This window comes from Perca flavescens, chromosome 19 (genome assembly GCF_004354835.1).
Source record: "Perca flavescens isolate YP-PL-M2 chromosome 19, PFLA_1.0, whole genome shotgun sequence".
NCBI classification, from domain to species: domain Eukaryota; kingdom Metazoa; phylum Chordata; class Actinopteri; order Perciformes; family Percidae; genus Perca; species Perca flavescens.
In genome coordinates this window covers 19063390-19086934 of record NC_041349.1, presented here as the reverse complement: position 1 = coordinate 19086934, position 23545 = coordinate 19063390, and the positions used below count along the sequence as shown (strand labels likewise).

Here is a 23545-nt window from a genome sequence, read left to right as displayed (position 1 = left end):
GGGATTTGATAATTTGATTTTTTATTTAAGGCCCACCCAAAATTGGTCTGGCCCATCCAAAACTGGAATCCTGGCGCCATGCCTGCTGGACAGGTATGATTTTATCCAGTTGAGAGATTGCTCAGAGAAATTAAAATATGTTAATTTAGATAAAAGAATTTCATGATTAACAGTATCAAAAGCGCGCTTTAGGTCTAGGAAGACAGCACCAACATAAGAACTCTTAGGTAGCCTTTAACCTTTTCCACAAACAAACAGTTGGCTGTTTCTGTTGAGTGATAGGCCCTGAGTGAATTATTGCTTTTATTGAGATGTTGAATCAGTAATTTAGCCACCCATTTTTCGACTATTTTAGAAACAATTGGCATAATACTGATTGGCTGATAATTGGCCATATCTGATCTTTCACCTCATTTAAAAATGGGTGTGACCAGGGCCATCTTTCATGCTGATGGCACAATGGATTGTCTTAGGCTGTAGAAGGGTCTCTTTGTGCCTTTTAAAAAAAAAATAGTGTCAAGGCCATAGATATCCATGGTCTTAGGATTTTTTAAGCCACTGGTGGTATTTGCTACTTCTGTTTCAGTTATTTGTTGTAGGTGGAAAATCGGGTGTGCATAATTAATGGAGCAAGTAGAGTAGCTAGGTGAATTAAAAACTTGGGTTATTTCATGAACAGTCTAGAAATAAGGTGTTTAGTTCTGTAGATATGAAAATAACTGCTCAAAAAAACCTACATCTCCAACATTAGGGGCATATACATTGACAAATACCACTAGGGTATTATATAATTTTCCATCCACAATTACATACTGACCAAACTTGTCAGAGATCACATTATGTGGCACAAAGGAAATGTTCTGGCTGATAAGGATTGAAACTCCTCAGGCTTTAGCCTGAAAGGAAGAGTGGAATCCCTGACAAGAGACGGCCATTGTCCTAGCTACAAATATGAGTTTCTTGCATAACGGCTATTTCTTTTTTGAGTTGTTTGAGATGAGAAAAGACCTTTCTTCTTTTAACAGGATGATTTAAACCTTTGACATTCCAGCTCACTAGATTAAGGTGTCTATCCATGCATAATAAATAAAAAAGTTAAGTTGTACTGTAGATAAACCAAATGACAGATTGAAAACGAAGCAACAGGTCAGGACAGGTTGAAAGTGGCTAGGGTAAAATAATGCTTAAATATATTGCTAAAGTGTTACTAGCAGTGACAACCCCCCTCCCCACCCAAGAAAGCTGCTAAAAAAAATAAAAAGTAGCAAGCTCTTGTAAACAAACATTTTAATATACATAACTTTGAATCAGCAATTTGTTCACTGTTAATTACTGAAACATGCAAGGACTTTCAAGTAACAAACCAATTAAACTCAATATAATACTTTTGCAATACCAACCATAAAATAAAAAAAATATTTAGAGGTTTATTTTAGCTACTGTAGTAGATAGGAAGATCAAGATGCATGAAGCGTACAACAAACACCCAGGAAGTAACTGTTGGCCTTCAAAATAAGAGTTAACTAACGAAACAAAACAAATAAATTACCATACAAGAGTAAAAGGATAAATCATGCAAATGTCAATGACAAATAGATTAATAGGTATTTCTGCATGAATTCTATGTTGCACAACTTTTACATCAAGTGCAAATTTTAATGATTTCAGTCAACTATGAATCCCATGTAAAACATATGGGGATATAATTCATAATTCTATTCTTATGTGGGAAGAAATCTCTTCATTTTAATTTACCTCTGTAGTTACCAGCACTATATCACTGGGTAATATATTCCCTGTCTGAGGTGTTACTTTTATAATCAGTAGTTTTTATTATTTTTGCAGTTGAAAGAGTCTGTTTGTGAAACAATACAAAAACACACAGACTTGAACAGAAACAAAATACATAAAACATGAAAGAATGTGTAAAACAAATGCTAAAATCCACCACATCGGCTACCACTAAAGGATGTGCATTACCACTCAACCCAAACATTAATTGTTAAAATATAAATACAGAAACATCCATATTTTCACCCACCAATTTTAGAATAGAATACAATAGATAAAATAGATCTTTATTTTCATTGTTTTCAACAATGACACACAGTAGAGCAGCTCTCTTTGTGACAAAAATAAATATAACATTACAATAGTAATATATAAAATAACAACAAAATAGAAAATTTAAATAGTAAATTATAACAATCAAGATAAATAAACACGATGAGGTGGCACTATCTGTTATATGTTAATTTTGGGGGATTATTGCACACAAGTCTTTATAGAGGGAGGAGATGGAGCGGAGGGTGTGTGTTTTTGACTGCCTGGAGGGAAAAGCTGTTTCAGTCTGTTGGTTCTGGATTTGATTCTGATTCTCGTTTTCATATTCAGGAATGATCAATGGCCAACTTGTCGTAGTCTACATTTGTCAAACAACTCGGCAGAAGAGGATAATTGTTTTGAAAGCTGTTTTCTGCAATATTCTATAGGCATTTACCTATAAATCCTTGTTTAAATCTATTTTATTTTGAAAGTCCTTACCGGAACTTGTAAACATTGCTGTGTGTGAACTGAGTCACAACAACCTCAGGGGGAGTGTTCCACTCCTACCTCCTGTTCTCTCCTCTCATACGTGCTGCTGGTAACAAAGGAGACAACAACAGGGGGATGATGGGTGCTCAGACAACAAGCCTGTCAGAGAAACAAAAAGGAACTGAACCGGTTTGCTTTAACGTTGTGGATAATTTTTCTTAACAGTATATTTAACGACATTGTTTTTAAAGTAGTGTACACTATCGTAGCTGCGCCCCGGACCGATTTTAACCTTTTTTTTTTGCCAAAGCTAACCATGTTGGATTGCCAACAGTAGAGCCGAATCACAGGAGAAGGATTCAGAAATGTCTGTATAACATTGGTGAGTTTTCTTTCATCTAATTTATGTTTTAAGCGAGATTAGTTCATTATTGGTAGCCTAATTTAGCAGGTGCAGGTTGGTTGATGTTGATGGTTGTTGAGTCTATAAAGCTGCACCTGTTCCCATATGAAAACCCGTTGTAATATATGCCAAAGGTTGTATAAGATTATAGTGACGTTGTCATACTGAAAAGTAAATATTTCAACCCTTTTGTCATTACTGTAGAATATCTGGTTGTAGTTGATCACATGACACGTTTTCCCATTGTGTTAAGGTAGGTAGGTAACAGTTCGAACAACGCTATTAGGCCTAACTTATTTAGGGATACAAATAAGACCGTTATAAGGTAAACTTTGATTTAGAAAATGTATGTGTGTGTGTGTGTGTGTGTGTGTGTGTGTGTGTGTGTGTGTGTTTTCCTTCCCGACACACCTTTTCCGTCCCCTCTTCCTGTCCAACGTTGAGCTTACATACACATAACTTGTATTGTAATGGTAGCTCTCTTAAAGCCCCCCTACCCATTTTGTATTTCTGACCCATTAGTGTCCAGAGCAGATGGCATACTGTACATACACACACACACACACACACACACACACACACACACACACACACACACACACACACACACACACAGAGCATTGTGTTAATGGAGCCCTCCTTAAGCACTTAAGGATTGTTCTCAAGCTAGTCTGATTTAAGGGATCACACCATATCTGATATTTAGCCTATTGGACTTACCAGGACAAATACACTTAGTGGAATGAATGAGTGGCCCACTGACCCAGCCTAAGTGTGTGTAGGGTCCAGTAGACTGGAGGATGTAGCTATTGAACTAACCAGGTCAATAGAGCAAAGAGTGACAGAAGAGAAGAGACGTCTGGTTGGGGCTGATTGAAAGAAAGTCGGGAGGGAATTTTGACCTCAAGTCTAATCTCTCACTTGGTCCATAAGTGCATTAACACACAATCAGAATGTGTTATCCCCACTGTGTAGAAGAGTGCTTTGTGAGTGTACTCGCCCTCCTGTTTGAGGTTTATATGTCACCCTGTGGACAATTATAATAACCTGAGGGCCAAAACTGAAACCTGGAAAGACATGAAACACACACACACACACACACACACACACACACACACACACACACACACACACACACACACACACACACACACACACACACACACACACATTGTTATATCTTGTTTCCTTTCTGAGATTACAAAACAAGAGTACTTAAAATCAAAACATTGAAAGAGTAGGCTAAATGAACTGAGGTTTTCATGCTCTGTCATTTTGTAATTATCTAATACATGGCTGTTTGGCAGCCCCGAATTTTTTTTTCTGCTTTTCATATGCTAACTGCACTTCCACTTCCCATCCAAACTGGTCTGACCAGCTTGTACACTTTGTCAATAACAAACTGTCTCTACTGGTTGTGTGTTGTCTGTCAAGTCAATAGCCTCAAAAAGTGGATTGCTGTCTGTGATTCTTTTGTTTACCTGCTGGTTGTAGACACTACTCTTGACTAATACAAATTGCAGTCAATCATGTCGGTATGGCAGTAAAGTATTAAATCTTAATTTCTTAATAGAGAAATATCCGTTTAGAAAGGGAGCTAGCGTGGCTAAAATATAAAAACTTGGGGTTCATATGACTGTCAGCTGCTTACTGGCATCTGTCATTATTTTAAACACGTATAGACAAAGTGATTATTCAATTAATCCAAAACATGATCACGACATTAATCGTCAATTGGAATTGTTGTTTGTTGCAGCCTTTCAATGATGTGTGTGTAATCCTAAATGCATGCAGCTACATGCAAAGTGTGTTAATCAAAGAGTCACACAAAGCAGTGCAGTAACGTCTTCTTCTGGATCGCTGCTCTGCTTTTTGCATGACTCAGAAGATGACCAACCCTCTTTTGGTTTAGTATTGCATCAGCTGTTGTACACAGGGACAAGAATCTGCAGCGTGGACATTTGGTCGCCCAGAATGGATACTGAATTTCACTTTATAGTCATCACGTTTCTTTTTATAGGCACTTACAGGCTGAAAGAAGTTTCTCGTTTGACTGCGTCATTTAAATGACTAGAGTGCTTTGAATAAGGAAACTTCTCAGTGTTTGGATTTTAAAGGATTGAATCAGTGTGGATTTACGGCAGTCACGAGTGTCAGTGTTTGTACATTTGTAATTACATTTATCAGATTGTCGAATGGCCATTGAATTCCTAATTATGAGTTTTCTGTGAATAAGGGATAGCAGTGCACGCTTAGATTTGATTTTATTAGGATCCCCATTAGCTGATGCAGAACATCAGCTGCTCTTCCTGGGGTCCACACAAAACATAAAACATTACAACAAACAGTAAGACTTTTTTAGACAAAACAACCACATGATATAAAAATAAGAGTAGTATAACTAGCATTATTCTTTCTTGCAAATATAACTATACAGATTCCCTTTCATATACTCTTCGGTCGAATATGAATATTACACTAAATACATAAGCACTGAATATAGAAAAGTTAAATCTTATAACATTTTTGTATACATAAATATTCCTGTACAAAAGTAGTTACAAAATATGATTACAGGCTTAGGGCCCTTATATGTTGCTTTACTTGTTTTTTTTTTTTTTTTTTTTAGAGATCATATGTTTAAAACATGGATATCTATGTAAAGACCTCAGACAACATTGCACAACAAATATTAAACGGGTGTACAAACCAGTTTATAAAAAAAAAAAAAAGGAGACATATGTGAGCTTCTACAGTGGGTAAATGCGGGACAGGATACCTAAAATTCAAGTTAAAAGTTGTAATTGCTATAAAAACATTGTTTAAAAAAAAAGGGGGGGGTGTACAACTTTTTCAGAGCGCTTGTAAGCTAGCTAAAAGGTAAAAGATTACGAGGAGCTTGAGGCTATTCAACATGTTAGGACAACACATTTGTATTGAAACAGTGGTTAACTATTAATTGAATTACAACCTGTGTGTCATTATGAATCATACATACAATACTGTTTAAAATGTCAGCTTGCTACACATGAATTAACAGCAAGCCAAAGAAGAATTGCCATTTGTATGCGCTGCTTCCCTGTATCCTTTTACACAGAAGTCCAAGCTGTAATAATATTACATTTGAAAATAGTTTCCATTGGCTGACTCTTACTGGCAGCGATCTTCTCTGAAATGGAAACCTTGCGTTTGATTGGCATATCCCTGTTCTGATAATGATGACCCATTCTGGCCAGCAGTAAATGCATAAACAAGTTACTAGGGAACTTTACAATGGAAAAAATCTATTATCTCTACTAGTCATAGCTGGATTTCCCTTCACTGTGTCCCTTTTGTAGTGCAGTAAACATACTTCAGTCAGCTTCAGCTACTCAGCTGGTTTTACATTAACTTGTTTTATTTGTGGGAATGTGTTCTTACCAGACATGAATTGGCTCCTTACAGTGCAAAGTTCATTTTCCTCTGAGGCACTGCAGTAGGGGATTTATAGCACAGAGCTGCAAAGTCTGATTTTAGGACTAGACTGTAATGGAAATACTGAATTGAGTGTTTATTGCATTGTGGTTTTTTTTTTTTCTTTTTCAGCTACAGAAAATGACTATAATTATAGTGAGCCGTGTCTTTTTAAAGTAATCACAAGACAAAAAGGTTGAGAGCCACTAACCCACTATGTAATCGCTGCATCCCCACTTTGAGTCTTTCTTCGCCCATTCCACGTTAGCTCTCTACGGTCTAATGAAGGCACAAAATACAAGAAATGTTGCTTTTAAAGGAATACGCCACCGTTTGTTGAAATGGGCTTATCACAGTCTACCCTAGCTGTAGAAAGGTGGGCCAACGCATTTTTTGTCTCAGTGCAAGTAATTAGGTTGTTTTTTTTGTCTTTTGTTGGCTCACTTTTACTCACAACATGCTAACCGGCAACATAGGATTCCATTCACTACGCTAAGCTAACTAGCGGTGGCACTGCCGGTGTTGCACCGGACTAAAACAATGCATGCACAAAAAATGCGTTGGCCCACCTATCTACAGCTAGGGGAGACCATGATAAGCCCTGTTTCAACAAACATTGGCATATTCCTTTTAAAGGTCCCATGGCATGAACATTTCACTTATTAATATGCATTCCCCCAGCCTGCCTATGGTCCCCCAGTGGCTAGAAATGGCGATAGATGTAAAACGAGCCCTGGGTATCCTGCTCTGCCTTTGAGAAAATGAAAGCTCAGATGGGCTGATCTGGAATCTTCTCCTTATGAGGTCATAAGAAGCAAGGTTACCTCCCCTTTCTCTGCTTTGCTCGCCCAGAGAATTTGGCCCACCCATCAGAGAGAGAGAGACATCATGGCTTTCAAATGAGCAAAGTGGCAGTTGGTCAAGGCCACACCCCACCCTCCACCTTGCCCCCCCCTCTCCTCCTCAATAGCTACAGACAGAGAAATGGCACATACTAAGGAAAGCTCATTGTGGGACTGGCTCTAGTGGCTGTAATTCTGCACCAAGGCTGAATTTCGGGAAAGAGACTTCAGATACAGTATTAGGGGACCACTAAGGCCTATATAAAAGCATCCAAAGAGCAGCAGGTCATGGGACCTTTAAATTCAATATGCTATAAAACCGGTTTTAAACTTCTCTTTTTCCTTTCTCTCTACTCATCAGGTGAAGATGACATGCTCACATTGACCCGACTCGTCAGGTCTGGGAGTAAACACAAGCTACCATGTCTGTCCAGGAAGCATCCCAACGGCCCCTCAAACCTGAGCCCAAACCGAGACTGGAGATCCCTCCAAAACCGACACCACAAACCATCTGCCCTCCTCTAGGAGACAGCACAAGGCTTTCTGGAGGAAAGGTCAAGAGGATTGTGAACAAGTTCAGCATAAAGGATTCGAATGAACCGGGGGAACAACCCACCAATGGTACTGCAAAACTAAGGTCAATTAAACGGTTCAAAAGGCCGCCTACGGTAAAGCCCAAACCAGGCCGTGCCAGTCTGCAGCTTCAGATTAGTAGAGAAAAGGCGCCTCCGCTGCCTGTTAAGAAGCACCGCATCCTTCAGAAGCAGGAGGGTGGGGGTGCAGAGGATGGGGACACCATCAGTGTGGAAGGAGGTCGATCAGGTACAGGGGTTTTTACACTTTTAACTAGTGTTGTAACTGTCTTTGGCTTCATCTGCTCCTCTAGTATTTTACTTTTGAATATATTCCACATATTCTTTTTTTATATTCTTTTTATTTTTTGGACTATAGATTTGTTGTTGTCACTTGTACTTCCTGTGTGTTCCTGGCTGTCAACCAAATTACCTTTGGGATAACAATAATAATAAAGTAAAGTGGATCACCACAAATCAGAAAAATATGCTTAAAGTAATGGTAGTACTGAAAAAAAAACAGCAGGTAGCATTTCAGTATTTCAACTTCAACAAGTTGTGTCACATGATTTCTTGAAATCATGTGCTCTTAGAGGCTATGTACGTTTACCTTTGACTGCCATTCAGAGCTGGCAACACTTAACGTTACTTTTTATTGCAGCGTTTAGTTGGCAGGAAAAAGATCAGATGACACTATAAACCGTATTTTACTCCCTCCATCTCACACAGCCTGCAGCGTAGCTAACATTAGGGCCACTTTCACAGACACTGGACTGAATATAGTTTTAGATCTAAGGCCAATCTCATTGATAAAACTGAAAGACAAACAATTTTACATTATTGGCCATGTTTGTTTCTTGCAAAAGTTGTGAACTCTCAAACAGTGTGGTGCCGCTGGCTAATCTGAACCAACAGCCATAAACAGGTTCTGTTAGTCTGATCACGTGTTCAGTTTTAACCTGCAGCTCATTAAACACGAGTAGTCCTTTGCTGTGTCATGATGGTCAGTTTTATTCTGGCTCAACAAAAGGGGAAGCCAAAAACATGTTATCGGCTGTATGGTGCTTTCACGTCCTTGCTTTGGTTCCCCGTGAGCAACAAGAAGCCTTTAAGGGCGTCAGATTCTGTGGCAATATATCCTCATACCATCAGTATTGATCGATATCAGCTTCTAAATGAACGATTATTGTCAGTATTGATTTATCTGTCATTTAGACAATAAACCTGAAGAAATCAGAAAACTGTGAAAAAATGTTTTGCGAATGGTTTGGCATTTGGGCCTGAACAATAACTTTTATGATTAATCCAGTATTTAAATAGCTGGTGATAAATCTTTGGTAGATTGACTAATCAATTAGCCGACTAATCGTTTCAGCCCTACTGGTGATTTGAGCAGTCCTAGAGATGGAATTAAGCTGAATGCAACTGCTACATTATAGTAGCGACAAACTAAAAGTATTATGGCCTATTACCCTAAAAATACATGTCAGAAAAGTCTGGTCCTCTTTGCATCTTTATTTAACAATATTTAATTTAAAAAAAACATCTGTATTGGCTGATATGGAAAATTGCTATCACTACTTTTTCTTTCTTAAATATTTTTATTCACTGACCTATTAAACCTTACATTAATCCTCTTTCTCCTCTCTTTCTTCCACCTTTTCCATTTCCTTATGTCAATATTGGATTTTGGAACTTTCCAAAATTTCCATTAATATTTGAAGACACCATTTACAGACCTGCTGTATTTGCATAGTGATGAACTGCTGACTCAAAATTCCAGCGTGTGCCATGTGAAACTGTAATAAGAAGAGCAGATTGGGCAGGGGGGGGCTCTTAATGAAAGTGAGCCGCCCTATCTGGGGATACACATGTAGGACAGAAGTGGGCAGGAAACAGCTCATTCACAGCCATTAGCTTTGTCTTTTTGCCTGGAGTGTGGAGGTTAAAATGAGCATCTATGTTTCCTTTATACAGTAACATTAGGAAGAACTACAACACGTTATAGAACGCTTACTGTGTGGTGATTTATTTTTGTGTTGCTTCTTTTTTCGATGCAGCGCCCGATGGAAAAGAGGTGGAGATCCAGTTGATTGGAGGAGGTGAAGCGGAGGTGGAGCACAGTCCTCACACACCTCTCGACCTCTGCGACCCGAGCTGCAGCTGCGTGTGCCACCTCCAGTGGCCTGGCATGAAACTAATATGGGTGCCCGTGGAGATGCATGATGGCGGGGAGGAGCACTGTGTTGTTGGAGACGAGGATGAGACTGACGAGGAAGAGCAGGGATGGGAGGATGAGTGGGGAGTGGAGAGGGACAGCGAGGCAGAGGATGAGGTGGACAGGACGTCTGTAGTTGACGAGAGTGAAGTGTTGAAACAAGACAAGTCAAAGTTCCACCAATGTTTGGAGGTTTTGCTCGGTGATGGTAACCGGAGGCTTTCAGACCCGGGCCCTCGCTCTGTTTTAACCTCTCTCGCTGTCACTCGCTCTCAGTCTCCCCCTGTTCCCCCGAAACGGGCTCAGTCACCACAAATCCACCACTTATCCACCCAAAACGAAGAAGAAAATATTTACGAGGACACCCTTCCAGCGGTCAACCCCACTCCTAAAAAGCCCAATGTGTGTAAGGAACTGGATATTCCACTAATCAAAGTGCGCAAACCAGCCCGCCGGTCTAAACTGTCCTACAGCACCTCAGACCAGACGTCCGAGTTTCATACGAACACAGAACCCATCTTGAACCAAGACAAAGTGCCGCCTGCCATCCCGCCGAGGATACCTGTGAGTCATGACAGCCACAGCCTCACGCGGGTGCACCGGGGCGGCGTTCCTCTCCCCCAGCCCACGCTGGAGGAGTGGCGCACCTTGCGGCCCTCATCCCCCAGCAGCTCCACTGCCAGCGGGCTGAGCACCCAGAGGGACATCGCTCCCTCCCTACCCAGCCCTCACAGACCCCCACCTCCACCACCAAAGACGGATCCCAGGAGGCTTAGTAGTGCCTCACTGCAATCCCTCACGCAGAAAAAAGGTTTGTAGTGAACAAACATTACGTTACAACCCGCTTGCCTGAGATGAGCTGTGATTAATTCACAACTTGTTAATTTTCTGCGTAATCGAAAGCGATGATGCCATTTATTTGCCTTTTACAGGAGAGGAGAATGAAGGGAATGAAGAAGAGAAAGATGACACATTCAAAGAACTGTGAGTTATCCCCCTCACCTAACCTCATACTTTCATTTTTAAAAGGATAAGGCTGACAATATTTTTCTATTTTTCAAAAAAAAACATTAAGACCAAAGCCATCAATAAATTGATCCTATTGACAAGTGTTGTCTGTGTAGCCAAAGCATGTAGCTTATTCTCCTGTGACATTTTATCTGTTGTCAAAAAAACTTCTAAAACACACCAATGGGCCACACTGTAGTTTACTTTCAAAGATTTAAAAGGTCTTATGACCTGCTGCTTTTTGGATGCTTTTATATAGGCCTTAGTGGTCCCCTAATACTGTATCTGAAGTCGCTTTCCCGAAATTCAGCCTTGATGCAGAACTACAGCCACTAGAGCCAGTCCCACAGTGAGCTTTCCTTAGTATGTGCCTGTCTGTAGCTATTGAGGAGGAGAGAGGAGGGGGCAAAGTGGAGGGTGGGGGTGTGGCCTTGACCAACTGCCACTTTGCTCGTTTGAAAGCCATGATGTCTCTCTCTCATGGGTGGGCCAAATTCTCTGGGCGGGCAAAGCAGAGAAAGGGGAGGTAACCTTGCTCCTTATGACCTCATAAGGAGAAGATTCCAGATCGGCCCATCTGAGCTTTCATTTTCTCAAAGGCAGAGAAGGATACCCAGGGCTCGGTTTACACCTATCACCATTTCTAGCTACTGGGGGACAATAGACAGGCTGGGGGAACTCCTATTAACGTTAAAAAATCTCATAAAGTAAAATTTTCATGCCATGGGACCTTTAAGTCTGAAATTGGAACAAATGGGCTTGGAGCTGAGTGCTGCAGACAGAGTACAGAAGTTGGATAGTATTCAGAGACGCAGCAACACATTGTTGGGTTTGGGCTTTTTATGGGCTTTGTAGACAATAAGAAAAATATGGAATTCCAGTCTTATCCTTGAAGACAACATTGGTGTTCGTGCGTGTATAGAGTAATGATTACCTGTGTCATTCACTCTTTTGTTAGATAGTTTGGTTTCATATTACCCTGCTTGAGCCCTTTCTCCTCTTTGTATACTTCCTGTTTCAGGCCTCCAGTCAGGAGCGGCTCCCTCAGGAGGGAGTCTTCGTTCAGCTGGGAGTCCCGGCTGCAGGATGGTAAGGCTGACACCTGGAACAAACAAAACATAAAAAGACAAATATGAATCGCAGTAATGCCTGTAACAGGATATCATGTCAGTATGTAAGCCATCACCATTTTCACTTGTTACTTGTATACTGTGTAACCTTTTGTGACTTGTTTTCCCCTCAGAGCCTCTGTACCAGACATACCGTGCCACGGTCATCACCAAGGAGATCCGACGCCAGACAGTTTGTCGCAACATCAGTAAAACTAGTGTGGACTACGCCATGGAATGGACAGCCCGTCGCTCTGGGGCTGGAACCGGGACTGCGAATGGAGCACCTACACCGGGCCAGAGCACCCTGTGGCAGGACCTCCCAGCTGTTCGCGAGGCAGGGGTGCTGGAGCAGCTCACCCCTGAGCAGTGCAAGTACCAGGAGGTGAGGGAGAGGCTAATGTACTGAGGAGAGCTCATTGATGCTAGGAAAAGAGAAATGGGAGATGCAGGATCACAATTTAAATTGCATCTTAAAGTCATAATGTGATGTTTTTATATAAATTAAAGTCCACTCTGCCTCACTGTACCACTCACTGATGTAATATAATATTGATTCACTCCATCCCCAGTTCATGAAAGCTTTTACATTCACTGTTATAACTTTCCAAGGTCGGGCAAAAATCCTTTTAGGTACAGGAAGTGAGTGACAAGTGATGCATACCATTTAAAAGGATTTTTTAAAATAAAACTAGTGCAGTGCCCATTTGGAGCGAGTGCCTGTTCGGAAGGGGCTGATTGCTTGGTTCCCAGTATTGTTTTCACGGTTCAATCAGGCTTATCTAGAGAGTCTGTGTGGCCCTTTTTTTTTTTTTTTTTTGTCTTGATTACCCACATCCAGGTAGCGACGTGCCCCGGGCGAGGGAAGGAGGGAGCCGGGCTCAGCCTGCCAGCCAACAGCTTCCCTAGCCTCTGCTCTTAAACAGCGTGCAAGAGCCCGGGCGTTCATCTATCATGTATCTGTGTAGGACTGTCTTTGCATGTAGGGTAGACAGCAATCCGTTTTTGGCATATGATCACTTTTTGGGCATCTGACACCGGTAGCCGGGGAACCGCAATCAATGAGCCTTGGAGGGATGCAGCACTCCCCGCCCCGCTGCTGTTACTGCGTATGCTAGGGAGGGACACACACTGATTTCACACTGATAGATGATGATGATGGCGTCTTTTTCTGATAAACCACCAACATTTCCATCCTTAGAAAGAAACCCCACATTTTTTGCTCATAGGGTGGAAAATCTTGCAAAGTTTTATATTGGAAACCTATAGTAAGAAAAAGCTTAATTCTTTGCTTAAGTTCTATGCCGTCGTTTGGTGAAGTAAATATTGGCGTTTTTTTCCCTCCCTGGCAGAGTATGTTTGAGGTTTTGACATCTGAGGCCTCTTACCTTCGATCCCTGCAAGTTCTGACCGAACACTTCCTGGACAGCCGAGAGCTGGAGGAAACAATGATCATCAGAGAGAAGAAAACCCTCTTCTCCAACATCCTGAGGGTCCGAGAGGTCAGCGAGAGGTGAGAAATGGCAGAGGGAAGGACAAATGGAGATAAAGGAAAAGGGAAATAGGAACTACCACAAGGTCACTTGGTACAAAGATACGAGATAGGAAGGAAAAGCGAAGATGTAATGGGTCATTTCCTGAGTGTTGGCTATGGTTTGAAAAACTTTTTTTTTTTTTTTACGTTTTGGGTAACCTTTGCTGTTTGACTCCACAGGTTCTTGAAGGACCTGGAGCAACGCATATTCAAGGACCTGGTCTTTCCTGATATCTGTGACATTATCCACTACCACGCCCAGCACAACTTCCCAGCCTACATCGACTACGTCCGCAACCAGATCTATCAGGATAAGACCTACACCTCCCTCTTGTAAGGAATTCTCTAAAATTGTCATTTGTTCCTATTTTGTTTCCCGGATTCCAGATAAGTTGGGAAAACCTTCCTTTCGCCTAGGTTGTATCCATCCACAGCAACTTGTACATGTCAGAAAAAAAACTAAAAGCAAGCATTGATTGTCAAGATGTTGTTTTATCACTTTCCTTCCTCCTTTTCTCCATTTCACAAGTATATGAGCATTACAGCTGCATTACATACCATTGATGTGTGCTTGTATGCGCATGTATGTGTGTCCACAGGAAGAACAATCCGCAGTTTGCTACGGTCATCACTCGTCTCCAAGAGTCGCCTCAATGCCAGCGGCTGCCCTTCATGTCCTTCTTGCTGCTGCCCTTCCAGCGAATAACACGCATCAAAATGCTCATTGAAGTGAGAGTTAAAATGTTGCTGTAGAAATGATTTTTTTTTTATTTTTTTTTTATTTTTTTATTAAACATACAGTAGTCTAATGAGTCCAGCAACAAGTAGAGTAGCTTAGCTTAGCATAAAGACTAGAAGCACGGGAAAACAGCCAGCCTGGCTCTGTTTCTGCCGACTACTGTTCGCAATAAATAGTTCCAGCACGTAAGTCCCCTGAATAACCACAACGTGACAAGTGTTTCCTTTAATTTGGACAGAGCCAGGCTAGCTTTTGCTGTCACAGTTATGTCACTGTTATGTGACAACAATGCAGTTAGCCTTTACACCCTTTAAATTCTTTCCTCAAAAGACTAAACAGAATGCCACAGTACATTCTGCATACCTGAACCTTTTCATTTCCTGCGTGTTGCTTTGCGGAATGTCCTCATTCCAGCGTAAATGCCCCCCCGCTCAAACTCGTCTTGTTTTATGTTATTCTGTTGATTGATATGCCTTGCATCACATGCTCCAAACAATCAACAGAATAGCATAAAACACTGTCACTGCCTCTTGACCTATGAGCAAAGTCACGGGCACACACTTTCTCTACCTCCCGACCTTGTTTGCATTTAGATGGAAAAAAAAAAAAAGAAAAAAAAAAGTATCCTGCTGTTTGCCTGTTGCAGAAATAGAAAGTAGCTGTTTGTCGTTTCAGAACATCCTGAAGAGAACAAAGGAGAGGACGAAAGAGGAGCAGACAGCCTCCAAGGCTTTGGCTTCCGTGTCGAAGGTAAACGCCCCTCACTCTTCACCCTCTCTTCTGCATACACATCCATGTAATCGGACTCGGAGTGCTTTGCACGCCTCCGGATATTTGACGTCAGCCATTGTCTGAGTGAATGCTTTCCTATTTTAGTGAGCTCTGTGACAGTGACAGGGAGCCATGCGTTTCACTGAGGACAATGGCCGTTCGAGTTTGCTCAAACAGGGAGACATTTGTCCAAGGAGTGAACCTGACACTCCCAGTGAGATGTAGCCAGTTTTGTTTATTACATAATCAGGTCTCTTTTTTTTTTTCCCACTCTCATAATCACACACAGATCATTGACGAGTGTAACACACAGGTGGGAAAAATGAGACAGATGGAAGAGTTGATCCATGTCTCTCAAACACTGGAGTTTGACAAGCTCAAGGTAAACACACACCCACACACACACACTAAATGTGTGCATGATTTTTGTCAGTGTTTTAGTTGGACTTGAGCTACTTCAAAAATAGCTTAATGTTCCTACTTTTGCTGGTGTCTTCTCCAGGCCATCCCGATCATCTCTCAGACACGATACTTGGAGAAGAAGGGAGAGCTGCAGGAAATGTCCAAAGGAGGAACCATCTTCAACATGAGGGCAAAGTTCACCCCCGTCTACCTCTTCCTCTTCAATGACCTGCTAGTCATCACTGCCAAGAAAGGGTGAGGCAGACCATTCTAGCAGATCCGATTTAGGATCTACCCTTGGTGATCCTCTGACTTTTCCTTGTAGCGCAACCAGGCCACAAGTTGTCAATCCTTTGGTTTGTGACCTGCAAAACAAATGGCATTCCCATCAGACTCAGCTGTACTTTCTGTTTAGTGCTAATTGTCAAATGTTGCATTGCTAACAAGCTAAACTAAGATGGTGAACACAGTATAAACATAACACCTTTTAAACATCTGCATGTATGAGCATGTTAGCATGCTGATGTTAGCATTTAGCTCAAAGAACAGTCACACTAGCATGGCTGTAGACTCTTGCTAGTGTGACTGTGTGGGGCTGAATTTTTGAGAATGTGTCTTTATCTGGGGACATGATACATTTCAGTCACATTCATCTTAAAATCCTGCAGATGTCAGGTTGTGTCAAACATTTTCTTAGATCACAATTACCTACATATGACAAGGTGTGTGTCAACCATCAGCCCTAATACACGGTGTGTCAGGCACAATTAGGCATCTTTGCTCATCATTTATGAGACAGAGCTGAGTAAGCAGTGCTTCCAACAGTCATTAGTAGTAATAATAATAATAATAAACAAGGTTTACTATCACATTGCTAGCAGTTGTGATGGTAAACCTTGTTCGGAGAACCATAGATATAATGCCACTTTCTTCTGTACTGTAGATGATGAGTCATGTTTAGGCTGTGGAAGTGAGAGTGCACCTCAGCCAGTCCCCTTTGGAAGCTGTGCAGAGAAAATCTTTTTACAAGCTGTCATAATGGCTCTTTAACCATGGAGAATGTAGTCTCGCATTGCCAGACCTTCCTCCACAGCGCTGCGGAGGAAGGCCTGGCTAGTCCACACAGCATTCTGGGATGGGAGAAAAACATGCTCTGGTTTATTGGCATTTCTTTAAACCAACCCCAATTGTCTTGGGTGGTGCTAAGACCCAGACACAATGACAGTGCCGCTCCAAAATAGCCCCGGGAAGGAACATGTACGTTCAAAAGTTGTTTTAGTCGTGCAACAGAAAACTCAAAACAGATAGTCCAACTTGCTGTCTGGATTTACCCTGCAGAGATCTGAGGAGCGGTTAATCGTACCCCTCATAAATCCACCGGAGTTTAAAATGCCAACACAAAGAAAGCGGAAGGTCTGGGACATGCAACGGAATTTCCGGCGGCACCTGAACAACCCTTAGAGTGGAACGTCGTCAATATAGACTATGGAGAATGTGACCACTGACCGCAAAAGCAACCATGACTCTTTAACAGTGTCATCACTAGTGAAATAACTCCAAACTTCCTCAAATGTGGCAGGAAGTAGTGTTTGAAGAGAACTGAGAGGAAGAGTACATTTCTAATATTTTGTTTGTTGCCAGTGCCACATTGACAGCAGATGAGAAAGACAAAATAACGGCATAGAACTTGCATATATTACAAAATACAGCTAAACACACAATACTGTACATGCTTCAGTAGTTATCACTGCACGTGATTATTTCCTTTAAGTTCCTGAAGGTAATTGATATGCTAATATTTTGCCACTTCACCCTAACATCCACAAAAACAACTCACCCTTCTTTTTCTTGGACAGGGCGGAGCGTTTTGTGGTACTTGACCACGCCCATCGCTCTCTGGTGCAGGTGCAGCCACTAGATGAAGGTGGGGGCAGCAGCGGGCCCTACGAGCACTGCTTCAACCTCACCCTGCTGGAGAACCACCAGGGACGCACGATGGAGAGGCTGATTAAAGCTCCCTCCCAGTGAGTAGCTCTGTGCGGCTGGCCAACACATAAACTGCCCCATTTTTCTCCCGGAGTGCCTCAGGATTTGACATGAATTCTTATTTTCTTACCAAAGTACAACTCATGAATACGACGCCCCGTTACATTGTTTATTTACATTTTTTTTTTTTTATAAGCCAATAATTCCGTCAACAGGTCAGATATGCACAGGTGGATGGCGGCTTTCCCCAACCCCACCATCCCAGACAGAGACGAAGATGAAGTGATTTATGAAGACTGGGGTGAGGGCGCGCACACACACACACACACACACACACACACACACACACACAGTACAGTATGTGGTTGTGTGTTTCATGCCCAAAGTTTCTCACGGTTATGCGCGCGTGTTGTCAGATTGCCCTCAGGTGCAGTGTGTGGAGCAGTACATTGCTCAGCAGGCAGACGAGCTCACCCTGGAGCCCACTGACATCATCAACGTCATCCGCAAAACCAATGAGGGTAAGAACGTGGAGGGAAACCAGGTCCAAAGAGTTGTTTTTTAGTTATCAGACTCTCACAAGATGAGCTGGCCGTTAAATGTAAAAAAAAAAAATATATATATATATATATATATATATATATATATATATATATATATATATATATATATGATCACATACAGGATTGTAAACATTTCCTTACAGGACACAACTCTGCATCTGAAACTGCTCAATAGTGATATGAATCTGTGCGTGCGTAAAATTGATTTTTTCCACTCTATAGACTGAATCACCTTGACGTTGCGCTAACACAAAGCACTTCCCGGTAGACCAATGGCAGTTGATTTGAATTCCAGAGACTTGTCTATTTCTGTTGTCATTTTCAGCCGTAACTGTAACGTTTAAAGATCTATAGTTAAAACACGGTGGTCTGACTTGACATTTATGCTGCGTTTATTTATTTACTAGTTGTTGTTTTTTAACACGGAAGTTATTGTAATATTCTACTTAGCATTTGTAAACAAACATTGTGATTGGGTCCATATTTGGCATTATTAGCATCTGTGGATCTAAGCCGGTTTCCTATCAATAAAGTGTACTGACATGACTTTGTATCGTTAACATTAACATCATTTACCCCTTCCTTTGACTCTGCTTGTTTATACACCCTGATCCTCATTCCACAACCTTCTCACCGTAGCAGTTTATTAATTTTCACTTTCTCGCATGAACAATACAGAAACCTCCAATCTTCCCTTGTTTGTTCTCCCACCCCATCCTCTCCTCCTAGGCTGTTATGAAGGCATCCGCCTGTCGGACGGTCAGAAGGGCTGGTTCCCCATAGGAAACGTCATAGAGATCACCAACGAGCATGTGAGGCGGCGAAACCTCCGAGAGCGCTACAGAGTCATTCAGGCTGCAAGCATGGCCACCAGCAAGACCAACACCCTTCATTAGGATCAATGGATGTTTACATGAAATCTTTTTTTTTTTTTTAAAGACAATGAATGGATACAATATCTTCAGAAATGAACTCTGTACATAAATTATTTAGGGACTTTGTGTTGAAGTGTGAGTTTCTAACAACCAGGAACTGAGAGATAAAAAGGAGAAGGGTGAAGATCATGAGACATCATAACCGAGACCTGCAATCATCTTACTGGAGTACGCGAGTGTGCAGCTGGGAGCTTGAGGTGGATCATTACGACTGACACTGACCGACACTATGAATGTGCATGCATTCAATAACTAAGATCGGCATCTTTACCGATCTGAGTTTACCTCTTGTGAGCATGCAACCCTTCATTAACGCCTCCTCTGCAAAAACTGAAACGGCACATCTGAAATGCCAATCATTCCAGCTATTGCTCGACCAGATTGTACAAATACAGACCTGCTGCAAAGAAAAGAGTTGGGTGTTCCTGTTAACGCCTGGTGTCATCGTTGTCACGTGACCACACAAGTTAAATACTTTTCATTCCTGCCATGCACAACAGCCTCTCTTGTGTCACTAAAGGTGGCCAGAATGAAGGATAACATGTTTGAATTTCAGTAAGTAACATTTAAAAAAAGGAATATATATATATATATATATATATATATATATCTATCTCACCACAAAACAAAATCAGGAAGTGCCTTTGAATAAACTCAATTACACACCAGGACTTCTGTCAGGATCATATCAAGCCCAAGAACTTTGAAAAACGCATGTAAATGTGTGCCGAGCTGTACTGCCGTTGTGACATTTCAGTCGTTAGCTTGTTAGCTTGTGGCAGTAGCCATTGTGGAATAATACTGTAGCTCCCCCTGACGCTTGTTGTCAGTAAAGATGGGATATTATTTGTGGATATGTTGTAAATGTACAATATGTTGTAAATAATGAGTGGGGAGGAATCTTTCAAAAACAGTGCGTAGTTCTTTTTAGCTCGAGGCTCAACTGTTGATCATTTTTATTAAACACTGATACAAGGCAAATGTGCAATACTCAGATTTTTCCAATTCTCATCCTAAAAAAAAAAAACATTTAGTGCAAAGAACCCTCAACTAGTTGTTTCCATAATGAGAAAGAGGTAGTAAAGTCCCTTACAAACTCACCCAGGGACAAGACCTTCAGGTTTAAGACGGACATTCACTGCACGATATCCAATGCTCCCATGTCTCCGAGGCTCAGGAGTACTTGCACAGCATCTCCCTCAGAATCTGACAGCATACGCTCCTTCATGTCTAAAAAATCTCCAGAGGCGCCTGATGTGCTTTTTGACTTGGAGTCTGAGGACAGTGTAGACTCACGAACGGGCAGATGAACATCATCTCTCCTTCCCACCACAAACCCAAAATCCCTCCAGCCTGGTTCTCCATATTCCCTGGCACAACTAAAGCCGATGTAGCCAATGTCGTTTTGAGTACAATCAGCAGTTGTTAATGCAGGAAAAGTCTCAGATCCTTTTGGGGTTTCAGTGCTTATTGATGAATCCCTGTGATGCTGGTAAAGCAGAGGATCAGAACGTTTTACTGCCGATTTACTGTGGTTTTGGCCCCAGATGTCCTCCTCCATCAGGCTGAAACAACTCAGGAGGGTGTTAGCTGCCTCAAGCTCCGTATCCGACCAAGACCTTCCCTGCTGCCTGGGATACTGCTCATCACTACAGAAGGGCTTGTATACTTCCTCAGCTGAAGTGGAGTCCATAAGGTCAGGGTGAAGGAATGAGATGGGGTTCAACTCTACACTGGAAGAGACCATTTGCAGAGCAGCAAGGGTCTCATCACTCTGTATAGGCTGTTGGTGGTGCAGTTTCAGGAGGTTAGTAATGGCCTGGTCCTCCTCCTGGGTAAGCTGGAGGATAACACAGCTTGGCTGCACTGGAGGGTGGAGAGTATTTATTTTAAAGGTGAGGCTGCCCAGATCCCTGGTGGGGTGTGGTTCTGATCTGAATGGGTCTGGGCGGGTTGGTGGAGCTGGGCAGGCAGACATAACTGGTGGCGGAGTGTTGAGCTGGAAGCAATCGGAAACCTGATGGAAAGAAATATGGGTGAAATGAGAACAGATTGAATGAATGAAGTCAAATCATGAGGACTTAAGCTGCACATCAAATTTGAACCTTGATGTTTTAATTGTCCATATTACCAACGTAATGACATTACAAGCTCAAACTACTTTGCAATATTTACTTTAACAGGAATACATTTTTCATTATTTCTATCCAGCATCTTTTGTAGTCTGCTTTTCTGTGCTCCTGTACAATGCATTTGTGAGTTTCTGGTGCTTTCACACAGGTCTTTGATAGTTTTTCCTAAAAAATGAAAAACAAAACAAAAAAACAAGTACAGGCTTATACATCTTCACTGTCAAAACAAACCACCTCCTCTTTTGCCCTTGGTCTCAATTTCCTTCCAGCCCCCTGGTCAGGGTCTTAGCTCTGTCTGACAGGCCTGAGTCAATCTTATTAAATTACTTTGTCTGAGCCCCCGCATAAGCTCTACCCTCTACAACCACCACTACCCAAAGAGCACAGGCTGGTATGGGGAACAGCATTAAGACATCACACCCCCGTGCTCAAAACATTCTCACAATTTGGGGTAATAATCATAAAATGTTTGATTTGAGAAATGTATGTCACATACTTTAAAATGATGGTTGCATTTACTCTCACTGCAGAGAGCAATTACATTATTGTAATCTCTTTACAACACCTCATGTCCATTCAATATACATGTACCAGAATTCCGAATTTTTGCAATAATTTGCCCATTCATCCAGTCTTTTGTAAACCTGAATCAAATTCAACTGGACATGGTCTCTTAAAAAAAAGATTGAAAAAAAAAAACTCAGACTCATAATGTGGTCTTGACAATAAAGGCCCAGATTTAATGTCTGAAAAACATTATCTCTTAAAACACTGAAGTGTATCAGAGTGTGTTTATGTTATCCTCCAGCGGCTAACTCCCCGACGGGCATACAGTAGGGGGTATGAATGAGGGTAACCATGGCAACCAATTTTGAGATGTGGTTTATGAAGTGAACTTACCCTCAACTCACTCACCATGTTGGGGATCCTCCTCCCACAGCTCATGGTGGGATCAGTGTAGAAGAACTCCGCCGGGGTGATGGGATGGACTGGAGAGAAGACAGCGGTGAAGTTGGATGGAGCTTTAAAACAGATCATGTGGCTAAACCATAGACGGTGGGCTAAACCTGACTCACCTGTTTGGTTGTTACAGTCGGTGCGATGGTGTGCAAACTCTGTAGCCATGTACACAGGCAGGAAAGATGGGTGGTGCAGGGTCCTGTTGGAGAAAGGGGGCACGGTGGGCTGCCTGCACCTCTGAGGAGAAACATTTGTTGTAAAACATGTTTACAACTTTCGTCGTCAAAGTAAAGTAAATGTTCGGCTGAAAAGTGAATGTGATAGGAAACTCACCACACGATGTCCTACATTGAAGTTCATGGTTGACTTTTTTCAATTTCGTATCTCGAAGATAAAAAGTGGCATTTAGCTCCTCACGTTGGTGTAAAAAAGAAAAAAAGTAAAAAGTAACAGTCGCCGTCATGTCTTATGTCAGCAGCTACCTGGTGGCAGAGCGCCCCCTGCCAGTTGACCTAAGAGACCCCGTTCATTTGACCGACTGCATATGAATTTCTCTTCATTTATTTAGTAATTTAATTAGTAATTTAAGAATTACCACTTGGCAATACTACTATACTTCGAACTACTACTTTTCGAAATGCCGGTCTAAATTAAGGTTTTATTACCGGATATTTGATTTTAAATAAAATACAGACAGTGGCCAAGTCCTAATTTAGTTCTTTTATACATACCTTAACAGATATGTCCCCCTCTCCAGAATTGTACAATTCATGCTTCTTTTTTTATTTTGTGATTAGAAATTTTTATTGGTTTTAAAAAACATAAGTACAGGTTACCAGTGACAAAAAAGAAGCATGAAAATATTCCTCACACAACTAAACAAACATAGGGCAACTCATACATCAGTGCATGCATACACAATATCTGCCCATATAGACACCAGACAAGAAAGAAAAGATAGAAAAAAAAAGAAAAGAAAAGAAAAACATACAAATAAAACATGGGAGGAGGCTGTGCTAGAAATGTGAACCAGAGAGCTCTTGTATGGTGTAGGAAGAGGGGGCTGAGCCTGTAGTCATTTATATATTGAAGAAAGTTTTGCAATTTAAAGTAGTGCCAATCTAACCTGTCCAGCAGGGTGAAGGATACTCGTTTGTATGCAGCCACTGTAGTCAGGACATTGTACCACAATTCATGCTTCTTAAAAGAAGCATAAAATAAAGGCCTAAAATGCCCCAAAAAAAATAATCTTAAAACCAAAACAGGGCATGGCAGCAGGTGGGTGGCCAAAGTCCTGTGAAATCAGAGCCTGGTTAGTACACAATCCTCATCCACCAGGCTTTGTTCCAAGTAGAGATGAAAAACATAAAACTCATAGAGATG

The 23545-nt window shown here is 41.5% G+C and overlaps 2 protein-coding genes across 5 annotated transcripts; one reads left to right on the top strand and one right to left on the bottom strand.

The window, feature by feature from the left end:
* Positions 1–2626: 2626 nt before the first annotated feature.
* On the top strand, positions 2627–19699 carry arhgef15b (Rho guanine nucleotide exchange factor 15b). The gene is made up of 17 exons (XM_028564033.1): positions 2627–2724; positions 2846–2917; positions 7595–8055; positions 9866–10834; positions 10956–11007; positions 12053–12120; positions 12275–12525; positions 13493–13653; positions 13855–14007; positions 14274–14403; positions 15089–15163; positions 15474–15566; positions 15687–15841; positions 17443–17610; positions 17788–17873; positions 17989–18093; positions 18865–19699. Exons 3-17 carry the CDS (start codon positions 7656–7658, stop codon positions 19029–19031), a joined length of 3033 nt encoding a protein of 1010 aa, XP_028419834.1. The 5' UTR covers positions 2627–2724; positions 2846–2917; positions 7595–7655; the 3' UTR covers positions 19032–19699.
* On the bottom strand, positions 11874–22677 carry LOC114545622 (uncharacterized). 4 transcript variants are annotated; one of them, XR_003690912.1, is made up of 7 exons: positions 22496–22677; positions 22279–22399; positions 22103–22191; positions 20172–21087; positions 15666–15951; positions 12295–12565; positions 11874–12133 (listed from the first exon to the last, which is right to left on the bottom strand). XR_003690912.1 is itself a non-coding variant. In XM_028564035.1 (5 exons), the coding sequence occupies exons 1-4, from the start codon at positions 22520–22522 to the stop codon at positions 20206–20208; spliced, it is 1119 nt and encodes a 372-aa protein (XP_028419836.1). In that variant the 5' UTR covers positions 22523–22677; the 3' UTR covers positions 13876–15951; positions 20172–20205. The 4 variants fall into 4 exon arrangements, 3 of the variants coding, with proteins under 3 accessions (XP_028419836.1, XP_028419835.1, XP_028419837.1); XM_028564035.1 differs by lacking the exons at positions 11874–12133; positions 12295–12565 and having other exon boundaries at positions 13876–15951; XM_028564034.1 differs by lacking the exons at positions 11874–12133; positions 12295–12565; positions 15666–15951 and having other exon boundaries at positions 19997–21087.
* Positions 22678–23545: the final 868 nt, after the last annotated feature.